Here is a 24,313-nt window from a genome sequence, read left to right on the forward strand (position 1 = left end):
CGCCGCCATGGTAGGGCCCCGCCGCCATGGTAGGGCCCCGCCGCCATGGTAGGGCCCCGCCGCCATGGTAGGGCCCCGCCGCCATGGTAGGGCCCCGCCGCCATGGTAGGGCCCCGCCCACCTCGGCCCCAGTTTGAATCCGCTGGGGCTCCCGCTCTTTTCGCCCCTGCGGCGGCTCCCCCAATGGAAACTCACATCCCGGCGCTCGCCCCACCCCCTGCAGCGCCTGCGTTCTCTCCACCCAATCAGCCGTGCCCGCCCTACGGCACTCTGGCCAATCAGAGCAGACCCTGCCTGTGAGCCTTCACCCGCCCTTCCGTCGGGGAGACGGACAGAGTGGTTGGCCAATAAGAAAGGCGGGTCAGGACGCTGGTTGCCCAATAGAAGCGGGCACAGACGTGGTGGCGCGGTGCTGGAGCAGGACGGTTGTGCCTACTGGCAGGTGAGCGAAGGGTCCCGGCCCCGGTCCCCGTCCCCTAGGCCGCCTCCCCCGGCCCGGCGTCCCAGAGCCCCGCAGGCGCGGCTGGACCCCGGCGGCCGGGGATGGAACGCGGGTCCTGCCACGGCTCGGCCCATTCCGGCGGCCTGTGCGATGGCGGGCCCGGGCGCTCGGGCTGGCGGGGGAGAGGCCGCCCCGCTCCGCGCCGCTTGTGTGGTCGGTTGTTATTTAAGACACGGGAGAGCCGCGAGTAAACCCGCTTGTGCCGAGCTGTGAGGCCTTGGCCGTTTATTTTGGGTTACGGTGAAGCAGGTGCCGCGCAGTGACTGGGGGGGGCCGGAGGGGCCTGGGCAGCGCCCGGGGCTTCTGCTTCGGCCTCCGGGTCGGTGCCCGGGGACTCCCGTGGCGCTGCCCGGCCCCGCGGGCGCTGCCCCCGGTGATCCCCGGTTCGGGGGGCACTGCCGGCACTGCGGGGGGCGCCGCGGGCACTGGCTGGCTGGACGCCCCGGCCTTGCCCCCCCTCAAAGCCTCTGAGGCTGAGTGGTGAAAACGTCTGTGTTAACAGCTCTTTACAATTTTGTTTTATTAAGACATACGCAGCATTTTAATCCGTGCTGGGGTGGATGTATACACTTGGTTTAAGTCTCACAATTTATGGGGAAATTGAAGGGTCTGTTCTACACGGCAACTTTTATCACGACTGTGAATTCAGCACTGTAGCAGCAGCACCTGATCACTGACAGCTTCATACCTTGCCTGTTCCTGGGGGAGGTGGCATTTCACATCTATTTTTGGCCAAACTTCGAAGGAATTGGGCATTAGGATAAGAATTACAGAGCAATTCATAAGTCAGAATGTCTTAAAAGGTCTATAAAAATATTTGGCTATTATTACATCCCCCTCTAGTAATTCTTGTGTAGATTTTTCTAGTTATTCTTTGTACTAAAAGCAGCCTTTGCCCTGTTTGCACAGTGCCTAGCCTAATAAATTTTGGTGTGTGCTTCGGACTCTTAAGTAGCACTAAAGGTCTGCAATTCCCAAGGCCTTTCAGGTTTATGATTGCCTAGGTATTTTTTGAGAATGTGAATGACCTTCAGCAGCTTGCAGGCTTTAATTCACACACCTCCTGCAAAAAAGGACTTTTTTTTGTTGTTGTTATTTGGTTTGGTTTTTTGTTGTGCATCTATTTATTCAATTAATGAAATAATATTCAACTTTTTTGTGTTGTAAGACTGCCTGTAGAACACAGTGATTAAAGCGCTCTAATTTGGTGGCCGACAGCAGCATAATAATTAGCAATGCACAGACTGTTGTCTCCTCTGGTTTTCTTCAAAACCTAAGGTAGCCCTTCTGTTTAGGAGGTAACCAGAAGCCTTTTATCCCAGAGGTGTTTGTAGGGTAGCCATCCCTAAATAATATATATGAGGCTTTACTGCAAGTTTCATGTTTATCTAGTCTCAGGCTGATATGGAATAACAAATGCTGATGCTGTAGGCAACTTGCTACCTGTAACGTCTCAGTTGTGCGTTCTGCTATGATAACCCTTTCTGGGTTTGCACAGTGTTGGTGAATATAAAGCACCTGAAAGGCCTGTTAAGTGAGCTGTGGGTGAGGGTCGATGTCATCCGTTGCCATAACGGAATGTTATTCAAAGAAACTTGAAAATAAACTCACCTCCTGAGAGCAGTGAAACAAAGGACTGCATTGTAGAGCTGCTTGTGTCTGTATTTGTGGGTGTTTGTGCAGTGGAGAATCTCTCAAATATTTCCAAATTCTGTTCTCCAAGATCCATGTGAATTTACTGGCAAGTATATGATGCCAGCAAGAAATCCTTAACTTCCCACGTTCATCCAAAGGCTTACTTAAGTCAGCTTTGCGATGTACCTTTGTGCTAGCTGCTGTTGAGCCAAAGACTTCAAGCCCGGACCTCTGGGAGGGTGCTGCTGTGCTGTGCCAGCGCATGTACGGGTATCGACTTGAGGTGGTTTAGCTCTGCTGCAAGAGGATAAATTTTTTCTTGAGTCTGAAATAAAGGCTTTTGTAGTAGCTGACAGCTGCATCCGATGCTTGCTACAGTCTGGCTTGAAGTCGTGTGCATGCTTGCAAATAAATACTGGTTTTCTTCAACTCTTTGCAGAAATGGCTCAAGAAGAGATGCAAGTTGATCTGCAACCTGTGGCTGGTTACCCTGTGGAGAACCTCAGGACGCTTCCCACAGAGCCCTCTGCTCCCGCAGCACCTTCGTCCAGCGCTCCGGTGCTTGGTGAGGGAGGTGGCAGCAGTACGGTTCTTCCTGCTGATGACGCTGTTGTCACAGCGAATGGTGGCACAAGGGCGGCAGCTGCTGAGCCTGACCCGCAGCCGAGTCCTGCTGCGCCTCGGGGCAGGCTGCGAAGGCAGCTAGGGGTACTTGATCTGCATGAGCTGCTGTGGGTGCCGCAGTATCCGCGAGTGAGAAGAGTTAACAGGCAGCAGAGGATTGGTGGTTCCCAGAGGACAGTCAGTGCCAGGTAAAGCAGAAATTAAATTGGGTCTGAACTGTTATCAGGTCTGGCATCAGTTTAAATCCGCCTTGCTTCCTGGCTTATAGAGCCCGGCTCAGTCCGGGTGTGTGCTGGTGACCAGATTCTGAGCCCCTCACATACCTTTTAAGCTCAGCAATAGCACTGTGCTTTCTGATCTCTTCTCATAGGATCTTTGCTCCTGTTAAGTGAATCCCCCTGTTTCTTGTGTTGGCAGTGGTAGTGTTGACTCCTGTGTCCTTCTACACTTCCCATCTTGCTTGCAGAGCTTCTGCGCCCACCATTCCCTCTGTTCTGCCAGATTCCTGTCGGTGCTTCCTTCAGCAGTGCTGACTCTCAGCAGTTCCAGCCAGGATTTAGCTCAGTGGAGCTTGTGCTCTGTTTTGCATTTCACCATTGATTTGGGGACTGCCTGATTAAATTTTCTGGTGACATTTGCTGCAGAAACTTTTGCAAACATGCAAACTAGTATTTTTCTGTAGGTTTTTTTTGTTACCTCCAGGCAAAGAAAAAAATACTCTGTGTTTAATACATTTGTGATGGGTTTAAAGGGTGATTCAGAGTAGGAATGCTCTCCAGCTGGAAAGACATCTCTGTTTCTGGTTGGTTTGTTTTTTTGTCTCATCTTTGTAGCTTTTGTAAATGCTGAGGGCGAAATTATAATTAACTGGAGCATTGCGTTTAAATTCAGTGAGACCAAGAACTCCTCTCCTCCCAGATGGTTAAACATAACTGTACTGTTTGCCCTTGGATTGCACCTGAAGGTCACTGTAGTTCTCAAAGCTAGAAGGCAAGCTGAAAAGCTTCTCTTTTGAATCTGAGGGATAATTAAGATAGCTGAACTGAATGGGGGGAGAGGGGAGGATGTTTCTATCCAGGGATGAAGTTCCAGTAGAAAAGAAGAGGGAAAGCAGAAAACCCAGGCACCAAGTAGTCAATGGAATGAGACTCGAACACAAGCCTCATGCATCTAAAGTTACCAATGGCTATGGGAACCAGGCTTGAGGACTGAAGGTACCGATAAGGAGTTCCTTAGGCTATTGGTGAACAATACTTTGCTTTTCTTCTCTCCAGTCCCACCCCACCCCAAAAGAAAGCAGTATCGTAACCAGAAAGAGATTTTCTTTGAGCTGAGCAAAATGAAGTGTTGCTGTGTGGTACTGCTGGTGGTTCATAAAACGGGCCATTGTATGGGATTGCCCTGCTACTAGAGAAAGTCTGTCTTGATAACTTTGCTACCTTCCTATGGCTGTCAGAGCCTAGCAATTTTACTGCAAACAAGTGTGGAGAAACGTGCCAAGTCTTTAGCTTACCTGTAATAACTGGCTTTTATTTCTTGTTTTCCCGGACTCAGGGCAGCATTGGACCGCTACTTTCAAGTCAGCAGGACCCAGGAGCCAGCTACAGGACAAGTTCTGCGCCTGGAGCCCTTGCCTATCATGAGAGACAACCAGGAACACAGCTCTGATGAAACAGTAGAACTGAGCGACTCCGACAGCAGCACTTCTGAGGAGGAAGAGGAAGCGGTGGAGGCTGCAGCACCACTGTTACCATCAGCCCAGGAGATGCCTCCAGCAGCGAGCTCAGGAGGTTTGTGCTGTGGTTGAGCTGTGTAGCGACAGATTGCAGAAACTCATCTTGCTGTTTCAAAACTCAGTGGGGAAACCCTTTCAAGCTTCACAACAGATAGTGTTAAGAGATGATTATGCCACAGCTGTTGGGAGCTGATTGCTACCACAAGGCTTTCCAGCAAGCAGTTCCTAAGAGCAGTAGTGGCAATAGGTGATTGCTACTGTAATGTTAAATACAATCTTTTTGCTATTTGCAGGCTGCTACTTATAAATAATCCCGGAAATATACAGAGTAACTTCAAGTTCAGAAATTATTACCATGCTTCTGCAGTTGTATATTGTCAAGGAGCATTACTGAAGTCATCAAGTTGCACCTTGGAGATCAGCAGTGCTTTCAGTATTTTTTTAGTTATTTGGGATTTCAGTCTGCTTTGGTTCAGAGGTTTTCTTTTCATTCCTGCAACTCCTTGTGACACTTAACTGAGGAGATGGAGCTTAGGACAGTGGGCTTCTTGGTTGGCGTCTTTCCTGTGCTTTTTCTGGCTCGCCATCCTTTATCTAGTTCACAGGCTGCCATGCACTTCAGTGACATTGCGATGAACGCAAGCAGTTTATGTAAGAGTGACTAGCAGGTTAACAATTTGTCAATGTTATTGATGCCCAGAGAATATGAGAACAAGATTAGGTTATTTTACTTCAGTCTCTAAGGAATGTCCTTATGTTTCACAGTCTGCCCTTAGTTTTGTTATTGATTGGCCAGCCCACCATGACACCTTTTTTTGAGGGTACATCTATGAGGTGTCTTTTGAACAGATGAATTGGCTTGCTCTGAGCTAGTCTTACACGTGACAGGAGCTCAAGCTGTTAAGTGCTGTCTAATATTGTGTGAACATATGCTCTCTGTTGGGTTTTCTGGAATTCCCTTTGCCTTTTTTGCTTATATAAAGCCACTGGTTCCTCTTCAGCCCAGAACCTTAGAGGCTGAAATCTTCATTGACATTGGCCAGGGTTATCTGCCTTGAATACTAAATGTGACTAACGGCGCTGTCGTTTTGTGAGGAGATATTGGGGACACAATGATATCTGCTCCTTTTATAGTATGCTGGTGGTGGTAATACAAATTTAGCTTTTCTGTGTGCCCATGCTTCAACAGAAGGGCGAACAGAGGCCCACCACAAAAACATATGGCCCAACAGAATTGCTAGTTCGGACAACAACCAGCTGGAAAACCACTTAAGTCGGGGTGAACGGAAAGATAGCATACGGTAAATGCTTTCTTGGCATATGAAATATGCATGCTTAGATCCCTTGGCAAAATAACTTCTGCATGTTGGTTGTTTGTCTTTCTCTGGGCATAACAACGCAGGGGTGTAACCTTATATCAGCATAAATGTAGACCTGTATGCAGATGTGTTTGTTTCGAGCAGGTTAGAAAATCCAGTTAACGTTTGTCTTTTTCACTGAAATTCTGCTGCTTTTTATAAAAGAAAACATAAAATTCTTCAGCAATACTGTTGACGAATAGAAGGGCTTACACACAGACTGCCTGACCTGCCTTATCCAGGGCACTGATCTGAAGCTTTGTATGTTACCTGTGCAGTTGTGCTGCTTACCTTATGCCTTGGTGATTTCAGGTCAAGAAGAACTCCTTTTTACTCCTGTTATATATCAGTTTATTTAAGCAATGCTTTCTTTAGTTTCCAGTCTGATCCAGGCAGAGCTGCCTCAAGCTTTGTCTCAAGCTTCTGCAGAACGTGGAAGTAATGAAGATGAAGAGGCTGAGGTCCAGGAAAAGCAGGTAAGGTGACCTAAATGCTTTTGGAGACAGATTAAATAGGATAAATGGTGCCTTTGTCTAAAAAAAAGTGTTGTGTGTTTTTTCTTAATTTTTAATCCTAGAGGACTCCAGTAAAGAAACTGGAGCCACCAGTTTGTGTTGCGCCACGAGACGAGGAGGAAGGGGATACCTGTACTATCTGCTTTGAGCAGTGGACCAACACCGGGAACCACCGTCTCTCAGCGCTGCGGTGCGGACACCTGTTTGGTTACACGTGCATTGAAAGGTGGCTGAAGGGACAGGCAGGGAAATGCCCCCAGGTAACATGGATCTTTATGTGCGCTGGAAGGGGCTTGCTGTTGGGTAACTTCTGCTGCAGGTGTGGTCACCGTAACTGCTCTAACCGCTTGCTGCGTGAAGAGTCCACCTTTGTCTGCTGTCAGAAATAACAAAAATCACCATTATTGTGATGTAGCTAGGCCAGGAACAACTAGCACTACTTTAAAGGGGGAATTCTGACTTGGATTTTCTTCCTGAAGTATTTTTGAGTAGCAGACACAGAAGTTGGAGAGTTCAAGTGTTAAACCTGTATAAGTGGTTTCAGAACACTGCACTGTGGTCCCAGAGTGTAGCAATGGCAGACAGATTCCTAGAATCAATTAACTAAGCGTAAAGAGTACGTTATTGGACAAGAAATCAATGTTTGAGAACTGTTTTCAGCTGGTTAATCTTCTGTTTTGAACTGCATCTGCTTTTGCAGGCTTTAAGCAGATCAGGTTGTTTAAGGTACCTTGCAGAGAGTAAACTGAGAAACAAGTTGCATCCTTTAATGTCCATTTGTGATGATAGATCTGCTCTTTAAGGTGCTCTTTTCAGCTTTGTTTGCATGGGTAATACTGATCCCTTTCAATTAGGTCTGTGCTTCTGTGATGTGTTTCCATTCCTTATTCCTTTTCTCCAGAAAGCAATGTTGACAAAAAAATAGGGCAACGAGTACCTGGTAAATAGGGTTCAGTTCTGCTGCTTTCTGACTCGGTGGCTGGAAGCTCAGGATTTCTTTGGCTTTGTCATTTTGAGAACCTTCATGGTCTTGCTTGACTTTGTGCAGGATTCCCTCCTCTCAGCAAGAAACTTCCTGTTGACGTGCACTCTGATGAAACCTAAAGAATCACTGTTGCCATAGCAAAGGCCCAAACCTTATTTTTAACACTGTCAATACTGTGTAAGCTTTTCTTCACCTACTCTGGCCCCAGACAGAATTCTCAGAGGCCTTCCAGGCATCTTTACTTTTTGGAATTCTGTGACTGCTTTCTTCTTGAATCCTAAATACACATAAGGGGTGCTTGCTTCCTCTTTTTCTTCTGGTGATGTAATTACTGAAAACTTTGTGGGAGAACTTGGTCTGGTGAGAACGTTGCAGCTAAATCATCCTCCCTTCATTCTCAGTCGCTGTCCTTCTGCAACTGGGCGTCCTCTGATTGAATAGCACAGAGTTGCTGTGCGTGGTGCTCTGTATACTAAGTGGCTTGAGTGCAAGTTGCTGTGAAATTGCAGCGTTCTTGCTTGGGCCAGTGACAGCTGCCGGCTGCCAGGAGGGCTGTCTTAGCCACTTACTGCTCTGCAAGGCAGCCCTTTATGAAGGGAGAGGGTTTATCTGATCTGAAACTGTTGCTCATGATATCTTCACGCTACTAAATAATAGAGAAGCCTGCATTTTAAGCGCACATAGTAATTTAGTGTTCAGCAGAGGTTACTAGAGCTGAGTATTCACTGCCTCTCTTCTGATCCGCAAAGTGTATTAGCGAAGCAGTGAGCTTCCAGATGGTATCGTTTCTTCCAAATCTCAACTCAGGGGGAAGTATTATCTCTTATTTTTAAGATGAACCTAAAGTACAAAGTGGTCATAGCCGGGTGCACGAAGTTATTGAAATATATCCCTGTGTATCGTTGAAATCGGTGAGATGTCGGTGTTTCCTACTGACACTGGAATGCTTTTATGGATTTGGGCCTATGGGATTTGATTAAAGGAGTATAGTAGATAAATAACAGTTGGGAGAATACTCAGGGATTTCTAAATCCTTGTCTGTTGGGCAGCCCGTATTAATCTTTTCAAAACAGAAGTTGGGCTAGTGTTTTGTTTTTAGATCTTTTTGCCCTCCTTTGTCTGGTGGTTGTTGGGTTTTTTTGTCCCTGGAACTTAGCTGACCGGGCTGCGTTGCTGATGCTTCAAGAAATTAAAAATTGCTTTAACAATTTTTCAAAACAGTACCTAGCAACGTGTAGAGATGCATTGGTTAAATTCTCATAGATGAACTGAACTTGTCTTTTCTTTCAGTGCAATAAGAAGGCAAAACGTTCTGACATTGTGATCCTGTATGCTTGCAATTTGAAAGCGCTGGATACGAGTGAGCAGGAACGCATGAAAAGGTATGGAGTCTCCATGTGAAGATACGGCCTCACTGACTGCATGCTACTGAAAGCTGCAGTCTAGCTTCTACTTCATGCTTTAATTTCCTGTATTGTCTAAAGCAATTTGTGCATTCCCTTGGAGATTATCAGGAGTATGGCAGGCTTAACAAACCAAGGCCTTGCCGTATTGCATGTGTCTTACCCAGGAGAATTTTCTTTTGGAACAGAATTCTTGAGTTTGTGCTTTGCGGCACTGAAATAGAAAAAACTCTCTTGTGCTGTATCCTGAAATGTCATCATGGAGAACATGCAGAGTTGTTGCCAAAAAGCTGTTTATTGCTAATTCATCATTAAATGAGAAAAGCGAGGCATAGTTAAAATGCAAGGGTCTTGAATAGCTGACCTTTTCTGCTGTCTTTTCTGCATGCATTAAACGGAGTAACCTCTCGCATGAATCGCTTTCCATCTTGCTTTGTCAAACTCTTCATGTAGCTTTACTTACAAAAGGTCAGCAAGCATTACTATGACTCTGCTTCCCCCCTCCAAGTTTAAAATGTAGACTTACTGAAAAAAGGAAAAGCAGGTATGAAAATGGGGATTAATTTCTGTTCAGTAAGATGCTGTCACAGTTACTATCCTGAAATTAGAAGGCTGCAGATATCTGGGTTCTCCTGAATCTTGTAGTGAATAGAATTTAATTGGGGTCTTCACATATCTCTAACTAGACTGCTAGTCTTTCAACAGAAACCTCACTGTCCTGGTAATTACTGATCAGAAATTATTGAGGAGAAACTGTCACGAAGGGAAAAATATCTCTTCTGTCCAGATTGCCCCTGCCTGATGGTGTTTGAACTGTACCTTTAGAAGGGTCACACTTCTTTTACTGGATTGACGTTGCAAAACAAATGATAAATAAGACGTTTTTTTCAAAAGCACAGAAAGCATTTCGGTGTTTAAATCTTACCTGTCACGGAGAGGTAGTTGTCTAACTGCTGCTTGTGTCTCAGAATCTTGCTGCAGCCATTCCCCACTTGCCCTAACCTCCTCTGCCCCCTGTTTTTGTTGGGAGGCAGACACCAATGACTGCCTCAGTCCAGGGAAGTAGCTGGCAGCGGCTGCTTCGTGGCACACAGTCACCAGTGGAGAACAAATGTGAACACTGGTGCATGCATCAATATTGTTTGCACATAGCCTTGTTATTGGGTATAAGATCATGGGCTTTGTTTTTCACATTCAAAAGAGCCAGCCTTCAGGCTCTGGGTACTTATATAAAGAATGTCTTTGCGGTGGTTAAATAGAGCATTTCACCTGTTTCTTCTGCAGGAAGGAAAAAATCGTGCAGAAGCTGTAGGGAAATGACAGAATTCTGTGCTTGGTCAACGTGCAAAGCTAGGTCTGTACATTTAGAAGGTTCTTAGGCAAGCTGGGGTCTCCCTGCACAGGAACTAGTGAAACGACTGGAATACTGTAGCTTTTGAAGTGCAGAATGCAGTGGTCAACATTATAGACCAAATGTACAGATAATTTTAAGGAATACTGGTATTTTTTTCTTCCTCTTTAACTATTCTTTCATGTGCAAAGCCTCTATGAGAGAGAAATGGAAGTATGTTACCAAAACTGCTGCTATTAAATGGTGTTTATGCGCTTTTTAGGCTTAAGGTGAGGTAGCAAGTATGGCTTCTATATGGGCATTCACAGAGAATTTATCTGTATCTGTCTGTTTCTGGTACAGCTATCTTTTCCTGAAACACACAATTAGTTACTGGTAGTAGAAACACGTGTGAAGATCTTGCTGTGTTATGACTTGCTGTATTACTGACATGGTATATTGTGTGGACATTGGTGGTAGAGAATTTGCTAAACTGTTTCTGTAGGAAAAAACCAAACTGATTTCTCTTTCAGTCTACTAAATTAGTACATTTGCAGAGGGTGAGAAGAAAGGCTGCTGTTTCTATGGAACAATAGTTGAGTGAGTCATGCACTACAGTTGTATAACTGAGAACATCTTGAGGTGAATGTACTGGATGAGTGTGGTACCAGATTTTCTGTTACTTTTGAATTTGCCTGAACAGAACTTGTTTTGGAATGAAGCCCGAGGATAGGAGTTGACAGCCCAGAGAAGCATCCTAGATGATACCTAGTCCTAAGGATTGCTTTTCTCTTGTTTCTCTAGTTCTTTAGCAAAGGAGCAAATGTTGCGGAGACAGGCAGAGCTGGAATCTGCACAGAGCCGTCTCCAGTTGCAGGTTTTGACCGACGAATGCAGCAAACTCCGCAAGCAAGTTCAGGTGAGCCTCATGCTACCAATACACAGAGGATTCCCTTTCTCTTCAGCCTGTCTTTTGTACGTTCCCTTAGGGGACTGAGAAGGCAGGCTTCCAGTTTTAATAAGCAGCAAGATTTAGTAAACTCAATTGGTGAATGATCAGGATTCACCTGAACATCCCATGCTGGCGTACTCACGTGTACTATCTAACACCAATCTTTTTTTTGCGTTCTTCTAAGACTTCATCAAAGTTGGAAGCACAGCTTCGCAGTAAAGGGTGTCTTTTGGCTGATTATATTGGAGGCTGCTCCTTGGGTTTTGTGGTGCCTGTAAAGGCCTGATAATACAGCATCAAACTCGAGGCCTTAAGTTTTCTCTTAGGTGCATCGAAATAAGCTTTGAAAATTGCTCTAGTAAATGTGTGATGGTACTGATTATCACTAGTTAGTCAAGAGTCTTTGAGAAGTGGTTTATGAAGCGGTATGACTGCTTGCAAAAAAACAAAGAAAACAACAATCCCCCACTATTGTTTTTTGTGAAGGTCAGTCAGCATTCTACTTGAGCACCTTCTGGTCCCATGAGACCTGGCCTGTCAGCGGGGTAGGCTATATGCATGGGCTGAACAGCTGCTAACAGGCACCTCTGTCCCCTTAGAATACAAATTACTGAAAATAAATGACCGATTGCTAATCGTCTGCTTCCTGTCTGGCTTATGCAGTACTGTGATATGTTGTAACCCATCACAGCTGCTTTTGCAGAATTCCTATGAATGGTGGACTCTACTGGTGCTTCCAACTGAATTATCTGGCATGTTCCACTACTGCTAGGTTTTCCAGCAGTCTGTTTCATAGCCAGTTTGCTGCTTTTTTTTTCTTTTGTGTGAAGTAGAAGCTATCTAATCTCTTGCTGTCTAGTAACTCACTTAATTTTGTACTCTTCTCTACTTCTGGATTTTTTTATAGCCTCGGCTATTCATGTCTGTACATTAAGCAACATCCTCTTTGCTGAAGTCTTCCTGTGTGATGTAAGATAAGTCTTTTATAAATTGTTTGCTTAAATTCCTGCATGAAGCTGTAAGCTTATCAGAGCTAATAAGAAAATGGGTCCACTTTAAAGTTTGGTTCAAGAAAAATGTGAATAAGATAAAACTGCAGGTCTGTAATGTCCCTTTGCAGTTCTTTTGGTGTTAAATGATAGAGTGTCCAGTCTAATGGAATTGAAGTTGCATGTTATAAAGATTAAGCACCCTGTGTTCTTTAAGCTCTGTTTCAGTATTTATACTGCATTCATCACTGTCCTATAGTGGTTAATGTGAATGCTGGAAGCAATTTTAAGGTGCTTGTTTATACTATGAAAAAAGTAAAACAATTTGCTGGGGAGCAGAAAAATCAGCAGGAAGTGTGGAATAAATCTCTAAGTTGTTTGATTAGATTTTGAGCATATGCCTAACGAGTTCCTTCTCTTATGAGAGGTTATTTAGTAAGCAACTACTTGCATAGAATTGTTGAGGTTGGAAGGGACCCTGCAGTTTTCGAGCCCAACGCAAGCTGGTTCACTTCAGCATTGGGCTGGGTTGCTCAGGGCACTGTCATGCCAGGTGTTGAGTGTATGAGAGCAGATCACACATCCTCTCTGGACATCCCACTGTTTGACTATCCTCATTGAGAAGCCTTTTTTTTTCTTCCCCCGCCCCCAATCAGAACTTGCCTTGTTAAATCTTGAGTCTGTTGCCCTGCTCCTTTCAGCAAGCAAGGCTACTGCTGGCACAAGAAAACATGTTTAACTGGCATACAAAGCTGTAAGTCAACATAGAAAACCAAGTGCTGTGGGATTTCAAAAGAAATGCGCGAAATCTCCCTATGCTCAAAGGGACGTTTGATACGGCAAGGTTCAGTTGTAGTTGTGATGTTCAGTGGTTGCATACAAGCCTTGGCGTCTGAAGCCTTATGGAGAGCAAACGCCATTGGTTTCCCCCCAGAAGTCATTGTGTGAGGTGATTTTTTTTTTTTTTTTTTTTGTTCCTAATGTGCTTGAAAGCTGTGCCTCAGCAGCAGTCATGTCACAAGTTGTGAACTTTTTTTAGGTTTGTACACGTTTTTCTCTGCTGTTGTCCATTGTACTTTGTTATTCAAATGTTTAAGATGAGGCTAGAAAAGTGATGGTTTTTTTAAGTCTTTAGCTACATGAAAATGTATGAGGAAAGGAACTTGGGAGTTGAGGGGAGAGAGGGTAGGTGGCAAACTAAAACTCTGGAAGAAATCTGTCAGCAGTGTTGTTTCTGTACGTAAGCCTGCAGTGTGTGCTGTGCTGAGCTGTATGCTGCACGGCAGGGTCAGGCTTGCGTTTTGGAAGCAGTGCTACTGAAGCCAGCCTTTTGCCTGAAGTTTTTTTTCCTTTGCGAGCACAAAGAAGTTGAGGATCAGATGTGAGCTGCTGCCGTACTCTTGAATCTGCCAAAATTTTCAGTGAAAGTTATCTAACAATAAGCAAACCATCTCTGGCTTCTGGCATGAATACCACTGATGGAGTGGGTAGGAGATTGATTTTTTGTGAGTGGGAAACAGTAGCTCTGTGTATGGAGCAGTGAAGGGAGGACTGGCAGGCTGATGACAGGAGATAGCACACTGCTGTGGAGAAGAATGCAAGTGTCATTGTGAGCCTTGCAGAAATTGGTTTATATTGCTTGATGTATTGGAAAAGCTTTTCTAATAGGATTTTCAGAGCATCGAAAAGGAATTGGATGGCAAAATGTGAATAAAAATTTTTGAACCTAATACACTTAGAAAAAGTTTAGGCTAATGGTTTTATTGCATAAAAATCTTTGATCTTTTTGATCTTTGTGTCCCCCTCCAGTGGATCCCTAGGGAAGATCTAAAGAGGTAAAAGCCAGTATTTCATTCAGTTGTTACTTGTAGTGAAGCAGATTAAAAATACTCGGTGTCCCTTGGACTGAATTTGAACCTGAACCAAAGGAAGGTAGAATGCCTGGAGTGCTGCACCGCAGCTTGCGGTTGTACAGCCACGTGATTATCTCTATTAAATGCAAGGCTGGGGCCGTGTAGTGCAAAATAGCAGGTATGGCTTCTGTGAGAGGTCTGTGGGAGCGCAGCCAGAGAGGGAGGCAGTTATCAGATGGCTGTCAGTCTTTAAAGCTTCATATCAGCTATTAAGACTGTAACCTAATACCCAAAAGAAAACTGTTCTGAATTTGTTGTAGCTAGTGGTCTTCCTGTTCATTGTGCTCTTCTACTTCTTACGCATACTGCTCAGGAAGGCTTCTGCTGTGGATCCTCTCCTTTCCCCAACCTGTGTGACTGTTCATCTCTGCAATGGCAAGCTGACATCTAGGAGGTGGTCATAGTGGGTGCGGGGAGATGCATGTGCCCTCGAGGCCCTCGGGTAACACTGGGCATCGGGAAAACCCTGCAGAGCTGCTTAACAGAAGGTGTAGGATTGCATTACCTTTTTGAATACATTTACTTTTTTAATAACTGGTGTAAAAGTTGAGTGCAGGTGACAAGGAGAGGTTTGTAAACTCCCCAGAGCAACAAATAATTTTAATGTATTCTGATAATCGGTGGTGGTATCCTCCTGCCACTTAGAAATAATGAGTTTATTAAATTTTTGATTAAAAGTCACTTTCTTCCAAGTTACCTGTGTTTTCACTGACTTCTTACTCTAAGCCCAAAGCTATAGCTTCCATCATAAGCATCGTAGCACCCCCACACTACATCTTCCCAGGTTGTTTTTCTTTTGCCTTTTTGTTCTGATGGGATCATCTTGAGTCTTCAGTTTTTATTTTTGTATTTATGTTTTTTATTGCCTTGGGGAATTTGCAATGCACTTGATGCAAAACAGATCAGACCTCTGTAAAATATCAGAATTGCTCTCCTCTCAGGCAGTTTCCAAAAGTTATAGGTCTTGATGATAACTGTGAATGTAGAGCTTGATCTTTGATCTTGCCTCTTTGAGGACTGCTGCCTTTGCTTAGATGTGAGTTAAGTGGTAGTGGCTGCTTCAATATTGAAGCTAGCTTGCAGTCTACTAATATATTCGTAACATCACTCTTGTGGCCCTTAATTGTTTAAAAATTACATGCTATCTGAGGCATAATCTATGTTGCTTGGACAACAGAAAACAAGTAGCAATTTCCTTAATATATATGTTCCCTCTAATATCCCTGGGGTTCTGTACTGTCTGGTTTTGACCTTGGATTACAACAAGCTGGTTAAAATGCCTTTTTGGGGGGCATTTTTAGTTGACTCATAATATACCACTGCTACTGCTGGCATACCCAGCCCAGCTCACCCTGAGGATCTCTGTGGAAAGAGGAAATCTAGGAATACCTTGTTGCTGATGGAAGCTGTCCTTGGTCATGTCTCTGCTGAGCATCCTTGAGCATTCATCAGTGGAGGTGGAGGAAAAGGTGGGAGGAGGTGGCAGAAAACAGGGCTGGAGCTCTTGAGAGTTGTGTCGTTCCTGGAATTTGCTGCCCAGGGTTTACAAGAAAAGAACAAGGTCATCTTCATTAGACTGACTTGTTTCCTGCAACGCCCTTTATGTTGAAACTTGGGCTTTTATTTTTTTATAGGGTATTCTGGAAATTCTGGAAAATGGGTTTTAATTGACTTTCTCTTGTGGTTTAGCTGCATGTAATACTTGGCAGTTTGTTCTCTTCTAAACAGCATTGATCTGGTAATAATTGTTACTGGCTTTTATGTGTTGCCCAAGAGTCCTCTCTTTCACAGGGTCTAATACATACAATAACAGACTGTGAGTATGTTCTGCCAGAACATGCATAGCATTTGAATGCTTTTGTTGCTTGCTGTCATAGTGGACTTGGAAATCCAGCATTTCAGGAACAGTGTGGAGATAGGACCATATTTTCTCTCTTTGTCTAAGAACAAGCACAGATGGATCATCTGGAGCAGATAGGACAGAAGGTTTCATTGCCAGCAACACATTGAAGCTCTCTGGTGTTTTTTTTTTTTCTTTTCTTTGCAGGAGCTGAAGGCTTTGGTAACCCAGCACAATGTGAGTGCTTCTCAGCAACCTGGCAGCTCCTGCATCTGCCTCCCCAGCAGCCTGCCCTCCAGCCAGAGCCAGCGCAAGTACCACTTGGAAAAGGTTTTTGTGGTGTCTCAGACTGGGAACTGTCGAGTAATGGCATACTGTGACTCGCTGAGTTGTCTTGTGGTATCACAGCCTTCTCCCCAGTCTACTTTTATTCCTGGTAATTAAGCAAGTCAAGATTTGGGGGTTCAAAGGTGAAAGCTGAATGTGTTTTCTACCTGCTTCTGCTTTTCTCTTTGACCTTTGCATGTGCCTTGTCAACTGGGAATACTCATAAGACTTCCTGTAGTTCATCTGGCCCCTGCATTGGGAGCTGCTGTCTAGTGAGGTAGCTAGTTTCCCTCATTGCTTCTACGGCAGAATCCTAGCAGAGGGTCTCTGGCTCTTCTGCTGAAGCGCCACATCCACAGGAAGGTAAAAGGCATGTCCGGTACTCCTTGCAAAGGTGGGCCTTCTGAAGCAACAAGGGGCTAGTGCACTAGGGCCTGCAGAGAAGCTTCCAGTGCCTGAGTGAGAAATCCCCAAACTGTAGGTGGATCTCTCCACATGCAGCTGATTTGTCAATACTCTTTAAAAGAAAAACCAAAAGCAATGAATTTTTAATATGAATGCTAGGAGCACTGTTTCCCAGTGAGGAAATAGGAAGCCAAGAAGTCACGGGCAGTCCTGGGTTTGTTTGGCTGTTATGGCCAGGAGCAAGTGACCTGACATCTGGACCAGTGCCAGCTTGCTTTTGCAGCGAAATAGTTGTAGCATTAGAAGTCTGAGAGAGTTTATTAGCAAAGTACTTCAATGCTTTCTGAATGATGAAGCTTACTTTATTTGGTAAATGGTTTTGAGATTAATATGCCTTATATAGGCGTAACGAAATTGTTTTCTGCATTCAACTGACCTTATTTTTCTGGCTTTCTGGGGCCAGGCGATGAGTCTCTGAATGGAAGATTTGTGGTGACTCTTGTAGAACACAGGTTAAGTTCACCTGTAACCATTCTTTGCAGTGACGCTTGTTCTCTTAAATAGCCATGTAATCCTACTGTGTGCTTTTATCTAGGCAAGAGTATCTTTGAAGAAACTGGCTAAAGAGCAGCAGGCTTTTGTAACAAGAATTGTTAACACTGATATTGAATTTCCTCTTGCTGGCTGGGATCCTTAAGGATTTAGCCCTGTGCCATTTGAACTAAGGAATGATTTGTGGCAGTTCTTTTCCAGAACAGCAAGTGACTCTTACACGTTCGTCCCACCACAGGCTTCAGTGCAGACATTGTAGTTGTGGCAGAGAACTGCTAGTTTTACACGTATGCCACTTTGCGATAACCTGCTTTGTTCTTCTGTGACAGGTTGTGGTGTTAAGATGATGAGTGTGGCCAACCTGAAGAGCAGTCAGTACATCCCCATCCATACTAAACAGATTCGGGGACTGGCTTTTGGCAATAGAGCAGATGGCTTGCTGCTCTCTGCTGCTCTGGACAACACTCTCAAACTTACCAGGTGAGTCCTGCTGGGGTGAACAACCTGTCCCAGTAGAGTTCTGCAAGAGACTGGATTGGATTTTGTTCCGTCTTAATAGAGATGTCTTGCAGCACTTGCTGTTCTGCTTTCCAAAAGGTGTTGTTAAGATGAGATCAGGTCTGCATACTCTTCCTGTGTGTGGGAATTAACAGAGGGGAAGACTTGTTCATGCTTTCAGGTCGTTTAGGTGGAGGTGTTACAGAGCTACCTGTCTGTGATACTTTTCCCATGGAGAACTTGGTGGAAAAACAGTAATTCAGCATGGATTGGCCAAGTTACGTTGAGAACAAATGTAACATAATGTATAGATGTGAAATTTACTGTCCACTTGGTTTTCTGTTACTGCAGGGAAGTGTGAAGCATGGGGACTTGTATGGCATAAACCAGAAACAAGGCATGGTTAGTTTGGGCACTTTCTTCCCTGCATTAGTGTTGGCTTCTCCCATTTTAAACTTGCAGAGCCTGGAGTTCATCTGGGACATGAAATGTGTAAACGGCATTGTTGAGCATGTACTAGAGGAACACAGGTTCTCTAGGGCTAGCAGATTGGAGACTAATTATGCAGAAGCTGAAAAAAATGTCTCCAGGCCTGTTAGAATTTACAGCCTATGAGTATGCTTTTCTTGCTGCTCTGCTGCTTTTCAGTCTTAAGCTTAAGCTGCTTGTTAGTCGATTGATTCTTACTGAGTTACATGAACATCTTTATGCACATCTTTCTGTCAGTTAGTGTAGGGTTAGGCAGCATTTGTGTCTGTTATACAGCTGATTAGTCCCAGTTCTTTCCCACCAGTGAAGAAATGAAGAGAACTTAATCCTACACCAAAAATGTAAAGAATGTTGTTTTCCTGTTACTGTGTTGAAATGTTTGCTAGGCTAGCTAAAAGTAAACAAAACTGTCTGATGCTAAATTCAGCATGTCAGACTTCTTAACCAATGCAGCTGATACCATTTCAAGGTTTAATCTGGGGAGTGGCTTCTCATCACAGTATCTGCTCCATACTTAACTCCCATGTCTGCCTCTCACTGCCTGGTTGGCTGCGTTGGAACTTGTGATCCTCTTTTGTGCTTGATCCCAGAAGGTCTTGGAGTTACATGCTTGCTTCAGCAGCATCTTCATACTTCTTTTAGACGCCCCCTGAAAGAAAAGTCCCCCTTTAGTCATCTTTCTTCCCTTGTTACTGACTTCATAGTCATCCTACCAAAAGGAATTAATCCAAGATGTCCCTAAATCTCCTGTTCTGGCTTGCAAGTTTTTAAAACAGCACCATGACTTTGTGGTCGGGTTGTTTTGTGGAGGTTTTTTTCCTGTTGTTTTAAACCAGTCACTGTTCTGATACTAAACTCCGTTTCCCCAGCCAGGTTTGTCTTTGCAATTGTTCCCCTTATGTTTACCTGGGAGCAAATACTTGCTTCTCTGGATTTCTGAGCATGATCATCTTCCCCAGGGAGAAACTCATGTGTTGTAAAGGTTATCCGGAGTTATGATGATATGTGCTGTCTTCTGTCTTACACTGTTCTCCATGTGCTAAGCCTATATTGACAACACTGCTCTTTGTAAATACATCCTAATCAGACACCAGCTTCACCTGCTCTTCTGGGTTGCACCCCTCTATGTACTTCCCTATTCTTCTGTCTACAAATCGTTTCTAAAGAATTAACACTATAAACGTGCTTTTAGTTGTCTTTACCTCCCTCGCTGCCTTGCTCTTGCTTAAATCTGGTTCTTTTGAGGCATAAGCACTGTTCCTCTTGTGCAAAAAGAGGGCAATAATTAATGAGAGATGTAATCCGAAGAGACGAGCCCCTGTGATCTCTGGAATATGCAATGTGACAGGATTACACTAGAGTCATGTCTCCTAATTTTTTCCAGAAAAGTAACTTGGCTTTCTTGTGCCAGTAAGGCAGCTGAGACCATGCTCAGAGACTTCCTTTCCCAGTCTTCAAAGATCGATCTGGAAAAAGAAGCACTGGCATGGAAGAATTACGTATCATTTGATAATATCCAAGTGATTTCTGTTTAGATTTTCCAGTTTCATGTCTGGAGTAAAGGAGGAGTTAATTCAGAATTCAGTCTAAAGAGACTTGAATTTCTGTCTAAAGACTTGAAAAAGCTAGATATGCTTACTTTAATTATGCTATTTTCTCATCAGTAGATGCTTGCGCAATGGGCCAACACTTTACTTTTCCCCTGCAGCTTGGCAACAAATACTGTGGTGCAGACATACAATACTGGCCGTCCTGTCTGGAGCTGCTGCTGGTGTCTCGATGATACAAACTACATCTACGCTGGCTTGGTCAATGGCTCTATCATGGTATATGATTTGAGAGACACAAACTCTCATGTCCAGGAACTAGTCCCTCAGAAGTCCAGGTATGGCATAAGGATTTTTCATTCCTGTCAACTTCACTAATATATATTAAGCTAAACATAGCTTCTTCCATAAACCACACAGCAATTGTAATAGTTTAAATTGTTTTATGTGAATCTCTTGTTCAAGAATTCAAATGTAGCACAGATGTGAGAAGTCTCTCATAAGGTTGTGTGGTATTTGTATAACTTAGTATGAGTGCTTGGCACCTGCATCTTTTTAAGGTGTACAGTGGTCAGAAATGGACCTACCAGTGCAACCCAAGCAGGAGAACTGACGTTGTTTTGGAGCAGAATTTAATATTTAGTTTGGAAAGGACAAATTACAAAGAGGTGTGAGATGCTGGTACTTCCATCTTTTCTACTTGGGGGGAATCAAATGCTGATTTACACGCACCTGATGTGTGCTGTCTGCTTCTTTGAAACATAAGGTTCAGCAGTTAAGTTGAATTTCATTTATTCTTGACAAACCCATTGGAGTTCCTTGCTGGAAGGACCATTTTTAGCCTGCTTAGGCCCTTTTTTTGCAGTGTGGTTGGAGAGACTGAAGCTCTGAAGCAGTGAGGCTTCAGAACACCAGTACAGCTGCAGCTGGCAGCCCTGACTCTTGGTAATCACACTTTCAGATGCCCTATGGTATCGCTGTCCTATCTGCCCCGGATGGCCTCAGCATCGCTGCCTTGTGGTGGAATATTAGCCGGGAGCTTGGAAGGAGCCTGCTTTTGGGAACGGAAAGCTGGCAACACCTACCGGCCTCATCACCTGCCACTGGAACCTGGGGGATGCATCGACATTCAAACAGAGATCACCACACGGCACTGCCTTGCAACATACAGGCCTAGTATGTAACGGCGCGCATCCGCAATGCGCTCTTCATTGCTGCTCTGGGCTGCTGTTTGCAGAGTTCAACACTGGCTTTGCTGAGGGCACAGCAGAAATGTAGTCCCTGCCCTAGCCAGAGCAATGAGTGTCTGCATGTAGATAGGAGTTGGGTGAGGGCAAAAGCAGGCAGCTGCAGGGGGTGTTCACAGAATCACAGCACGGTCAGGGCTGGAAGGGACCTCTGGAGACCACCTAGTCCAGCCCCTGCTGAAGCAGCTCTCCTAGAGCAGGCTGCACAGAGTCATGTCAGGCGGGTTTTGAATGTCTCCGGAGAAGGAGACCCCAGAGCCTGTCTGGGCAACCTGGCCCAGTGCTCTGTCACACTCGCAGTAAAGAAGTTCTTTCACATACGTAGGTGGAAATTCCTGTGTTGCAGTTTCTGTCCATTGCTCCTTGTCCTGTGTTGCCTGTATTCCTACAGTTCAAGCTTGTCTGCAATTAAATTTTCCAATGTTTACCTTTTTTGTTGTGTTTTTTTTTTCCTGCCACATAGGTAAAAATAACCCATGTGTGCATTGTGCCGTGATGGAACTGACTTGCAGCCCGCTGACAGAGGCCTCTGAAGATGTGGTGTGTTCTTCTAACCTGGTTCAGACTTTGAGTGCTGGGCCCACCTGCAAGTTGCTGACCAAGAATGCCATTTTTCAGAGTCCAGAGGAGGATGGCAGCGTCTTTGTGTGTGCCGGTAATGAGGCATCCAATTCTGCCCTGGTATGTCTCCCTCCTTTCGGTGTGGTGGAGGGGTTTATTGCAATTCTTAAGAGAGAAGCCTTATCAGTTGCAGCATTGGTGTGTTTTGTTGGGAATTGTCACTCACATTACCTTGTGCAGGTTGGTATGTTGTACTTGCTACAGTAGGTGTAACTTTCTGATAGCGTGGGGTGCTTGGTATTAGCTAAAGCCTGTGGTCCACATCCATCGAAAAGAATGTAGGCAGTGAGCCCCTGTTGTCCACCAGAGGAAGACAGTTGGGCACTGTAAGTGCTCTAACAGGCTTGGTGGGATAGCTGAAGTGGTAAGTGCCGTGAGGGATGGATGCATGTGCTTTGGCAGTGATGGGGAAGATAAGAAGGGTTGCCCTTCATATGAAAAAGCAGCTCAGCTGCAGAGGATGGACAACAGGCTGCATGAGAGCTCACGTGTCAGGCTCAGAGGAGAAGGCAGTCGGGGTGACATCGTGCTGCAAGTCTGTTAAAAGACCATCCCAGCAGGGTGTGAAAGTAGAGAAAGGGACCTATAAGTAAGTGGAGGAAAATTTTTTTTTTTTCTCTCAAGAGAGGAAGTTCTGTTCTGGATGGGAGGGGAGAATCCTGCAGTCTTTGATCTTGTCTGTCCCACAGCTATGGGATGCTGGAAGCGGCTCCTTGCTGCAGAAGCTGCAGGCTGACCTGCCTGTGCTGGATATCTGCCCCTTGGAAGTGAACCAAACCCACCTCCTGGCTACTCTGACTGAGAAGACGGTGAAGATCTACAAGTGGCAGTGAGAGTGGTCCCCTTCACTTGCCACAGAGAGGCTTTCCAAACATGCTGCTGATTAACCCTACGTGACTGCTTGGCCCCAGACTGCTGTCTTGCACGTGGTGTGTATAGGAGACATGAACCACTACAGCAGATTTCTGGCAGTAGGCAGGAGCTGGGATGGGCTGATGCCTGGAGCAATTTGTTCTTGCTCCATCTTTCTCTTTAGGCCTGCCCTTATTTCTTCTTTGGTCAGTTTTCTTCAGTCAAACTCTGCAAGCTGTCTCAGCACAGCAGTAATTCTTGGACTGTCTCCAGCATGTCTTGCTGCTTATTTTCCAGTGTTAGTATGGCACAGGGACTTGCAGATCTCTTCTAGGATTCAAGGAACTAAGAGGAACTTGAAGACCTGAGACTCCCACTGCACTTTCTTGTGGAGTCCTGCTGTGATTACTGGGTGATGAAAAGATGGCGATATTGGCATCTCGCTAGTGTTGCTGATACTCAGTGTGAAAGCAAGTTCGCTGCTATAAGGAACACACTTCCATGTTCTTGTGAAGTTCTAGGGTTAGTTGGAAGTTATTCCCTAATGAGGGCAGACCTTGTTTTGTGGCCACGGAGAGAACAGGCTGGGAAAACCTACAGAGAACCTTTATCTTTTGTGTGTAGGTGGTTTTTTTTTTTCCCCCATGAGCATATAATTTGCACTTAATTCCTTACTACTTTGCCCCCATTTCCTTTCCTTTCTCTTTTCTCTGCTTTACCTGCAAGCAAACTTGGATGTTTTGGCTGTGGAAAATGAAACTGGAGAAGCAGAAGTAAAGAGGAGGGAGATGATTCTTGTACTGTTGACTGCTGCAGTTCCGTGGTGCCCTTCCTTAAAGACAGCAACATACTGAAACAGCCAGTACCTTGGAAAACAATACTGGCTGCTTTTTTTTTTTTTTTTCTTTGAGGAACCTGTGAAAATTCAGGGATTTCATGAGCTTGCTTTCACTGACCTTGTTTTGTGTCCCTTTAGTCATAGTTGCTAGCTCCCCAGCCAGTCACAGCCAGCTTCCAGTTGTATTTGTGCAGAAGTGTGCTGCAGACTCACTGGGTTATGTGACTCTGAGCCCCTCAGGTGGGATCGCAGCTCGTGTGCTGGACAGGTGGGCTCTTGGCTTCCTTAGCATAAATATGCTGAGGGGATCATGAAAGAGTACTTTACTTTCCTTAAACATAAAATGAAACTTAACTTGCAAGGATGTTGGAAGCTGCAAGAGGAGAGTCCCCTGTGCTGGAAGTGTATCCCTTGGCACGTCTCTGGCAGTGGTAAGCAGCATCTGTCCTGTTTGGATTGAGTATGCCACCACTTAAACTGCCAGAATAATTTTATTTTCTGAAGTCTGGGGCTTGCACAGTATGATCCTGTTTGTCTTCCCTCTTAAGCAGAGATCTTCTCAATCTTATTTTTAACTTTATATTTTTATGTATAATATCTTGTTCCTGTATTTTTATATACTGTAAAAATAAAGTGTTTATAGTTATCAAATATAACTGGTGCTGCTATACTTCAAAAATGTGTCAATATATACTGCATATCCTGTGAACATAACCAGGTAACCCCGTGTGCAGGTAGGTTTTCTTGTTCTTTGTATTGCTTCCGAGTGACACTGAGCTTCGGACTGAAGTAGTGGTGGCTTTTGGTGAATGATGAGTCCTTGCTGAACCACACTGCTCTGAGCAGGTGAGGGGGAAGAAAAGGGTTGAGCGAAGTCAGGCCGTGTACCTGGAACATCCTTTGAACTGGAAATAAACTCACTCGTGTGAGACTCTGGCATTTCAACAATGATCAGGAACAAAAGGTTAGTAGGAAGAATAACACTGTGAGAAGGTCTCCAGTAAAGCCAGCTAAAACCAGGAGGAGCAGGCTGCTCTCTGCTGGCTTGGTGCAATGAGCTGCTTGTTCTCAGCCACTTTGAGGCATCATTTAGCTCAGTCAACTTCAACCCCTTCTTCCCACAAGAAACTTGGAAAATTTTAAACATACACAGGAA

General features: G+C 44.7%; 1 protein-coding gene across 3 annotated transcripts; it reads left to right on the forward strand.

Moving 5' to 3' along the window:
* The first annotated feature begins 95 nt into the window (after positions 1-95).
* Positions 96-23,490, forward strand: RFWD3 (ring finger and WD repeat domain 3). 3 transcript variants are annotated; one of them, XM_037409143.1, is made up of 13 exons: positions 96-442; positions 2,567-2,949; positions 4,316-4,551; positions 6,230-6,330; positions 6,432-6,629; positions 8,645-8,736; positions 10,892-11,006; positions 15,989-16,217; positions 17,395-17,545; positions 19,761-19,937; positions 20,561-20,775; positions 21,310-21,527; positions 22,157-23,490. In XM_037409143.1, the coding sequence occupies exons 2-13, from the start codon at positions 2,579-2,581 to the stop codon at positions 22,298-22,300; spliced, it is 2,247 nt and encodes a 748-aa protein (XP_037265040.1). In that variant the 5' UTR covers positions 96-442; positions 2,567-2,578; the 3' UTR covers positions 22,301-23,490. The 3 variants fall into 3 exon arrangements, with proteins under 3 accessions (XP_037265040.1, XP_037265037.1, XP_037265039.1); XM_037409140.1 differs by having other exon boundaries at positions 21,310-22,275; XM_037409142.1 differs by having other exon boundaries at positions 2,577-2,949; positions 21,310-22,275.
* Positions 23,491-24,313: the final 823 nt, after the last annotated feature.

Source organism: Falco rusticolus, chromosome 15, assembly GCF_015220075.1.
Source record: "Falco rusticolus isolate bFalRus1 chromosome 15, bFalRus1.pri, whole genome shotgun sequence".
Lineage (NCBI taxonomy): Eukaryota > Metazoa > Chordata > Aves > Falconiformes > Falconidae > Falco > Falco rusticolus.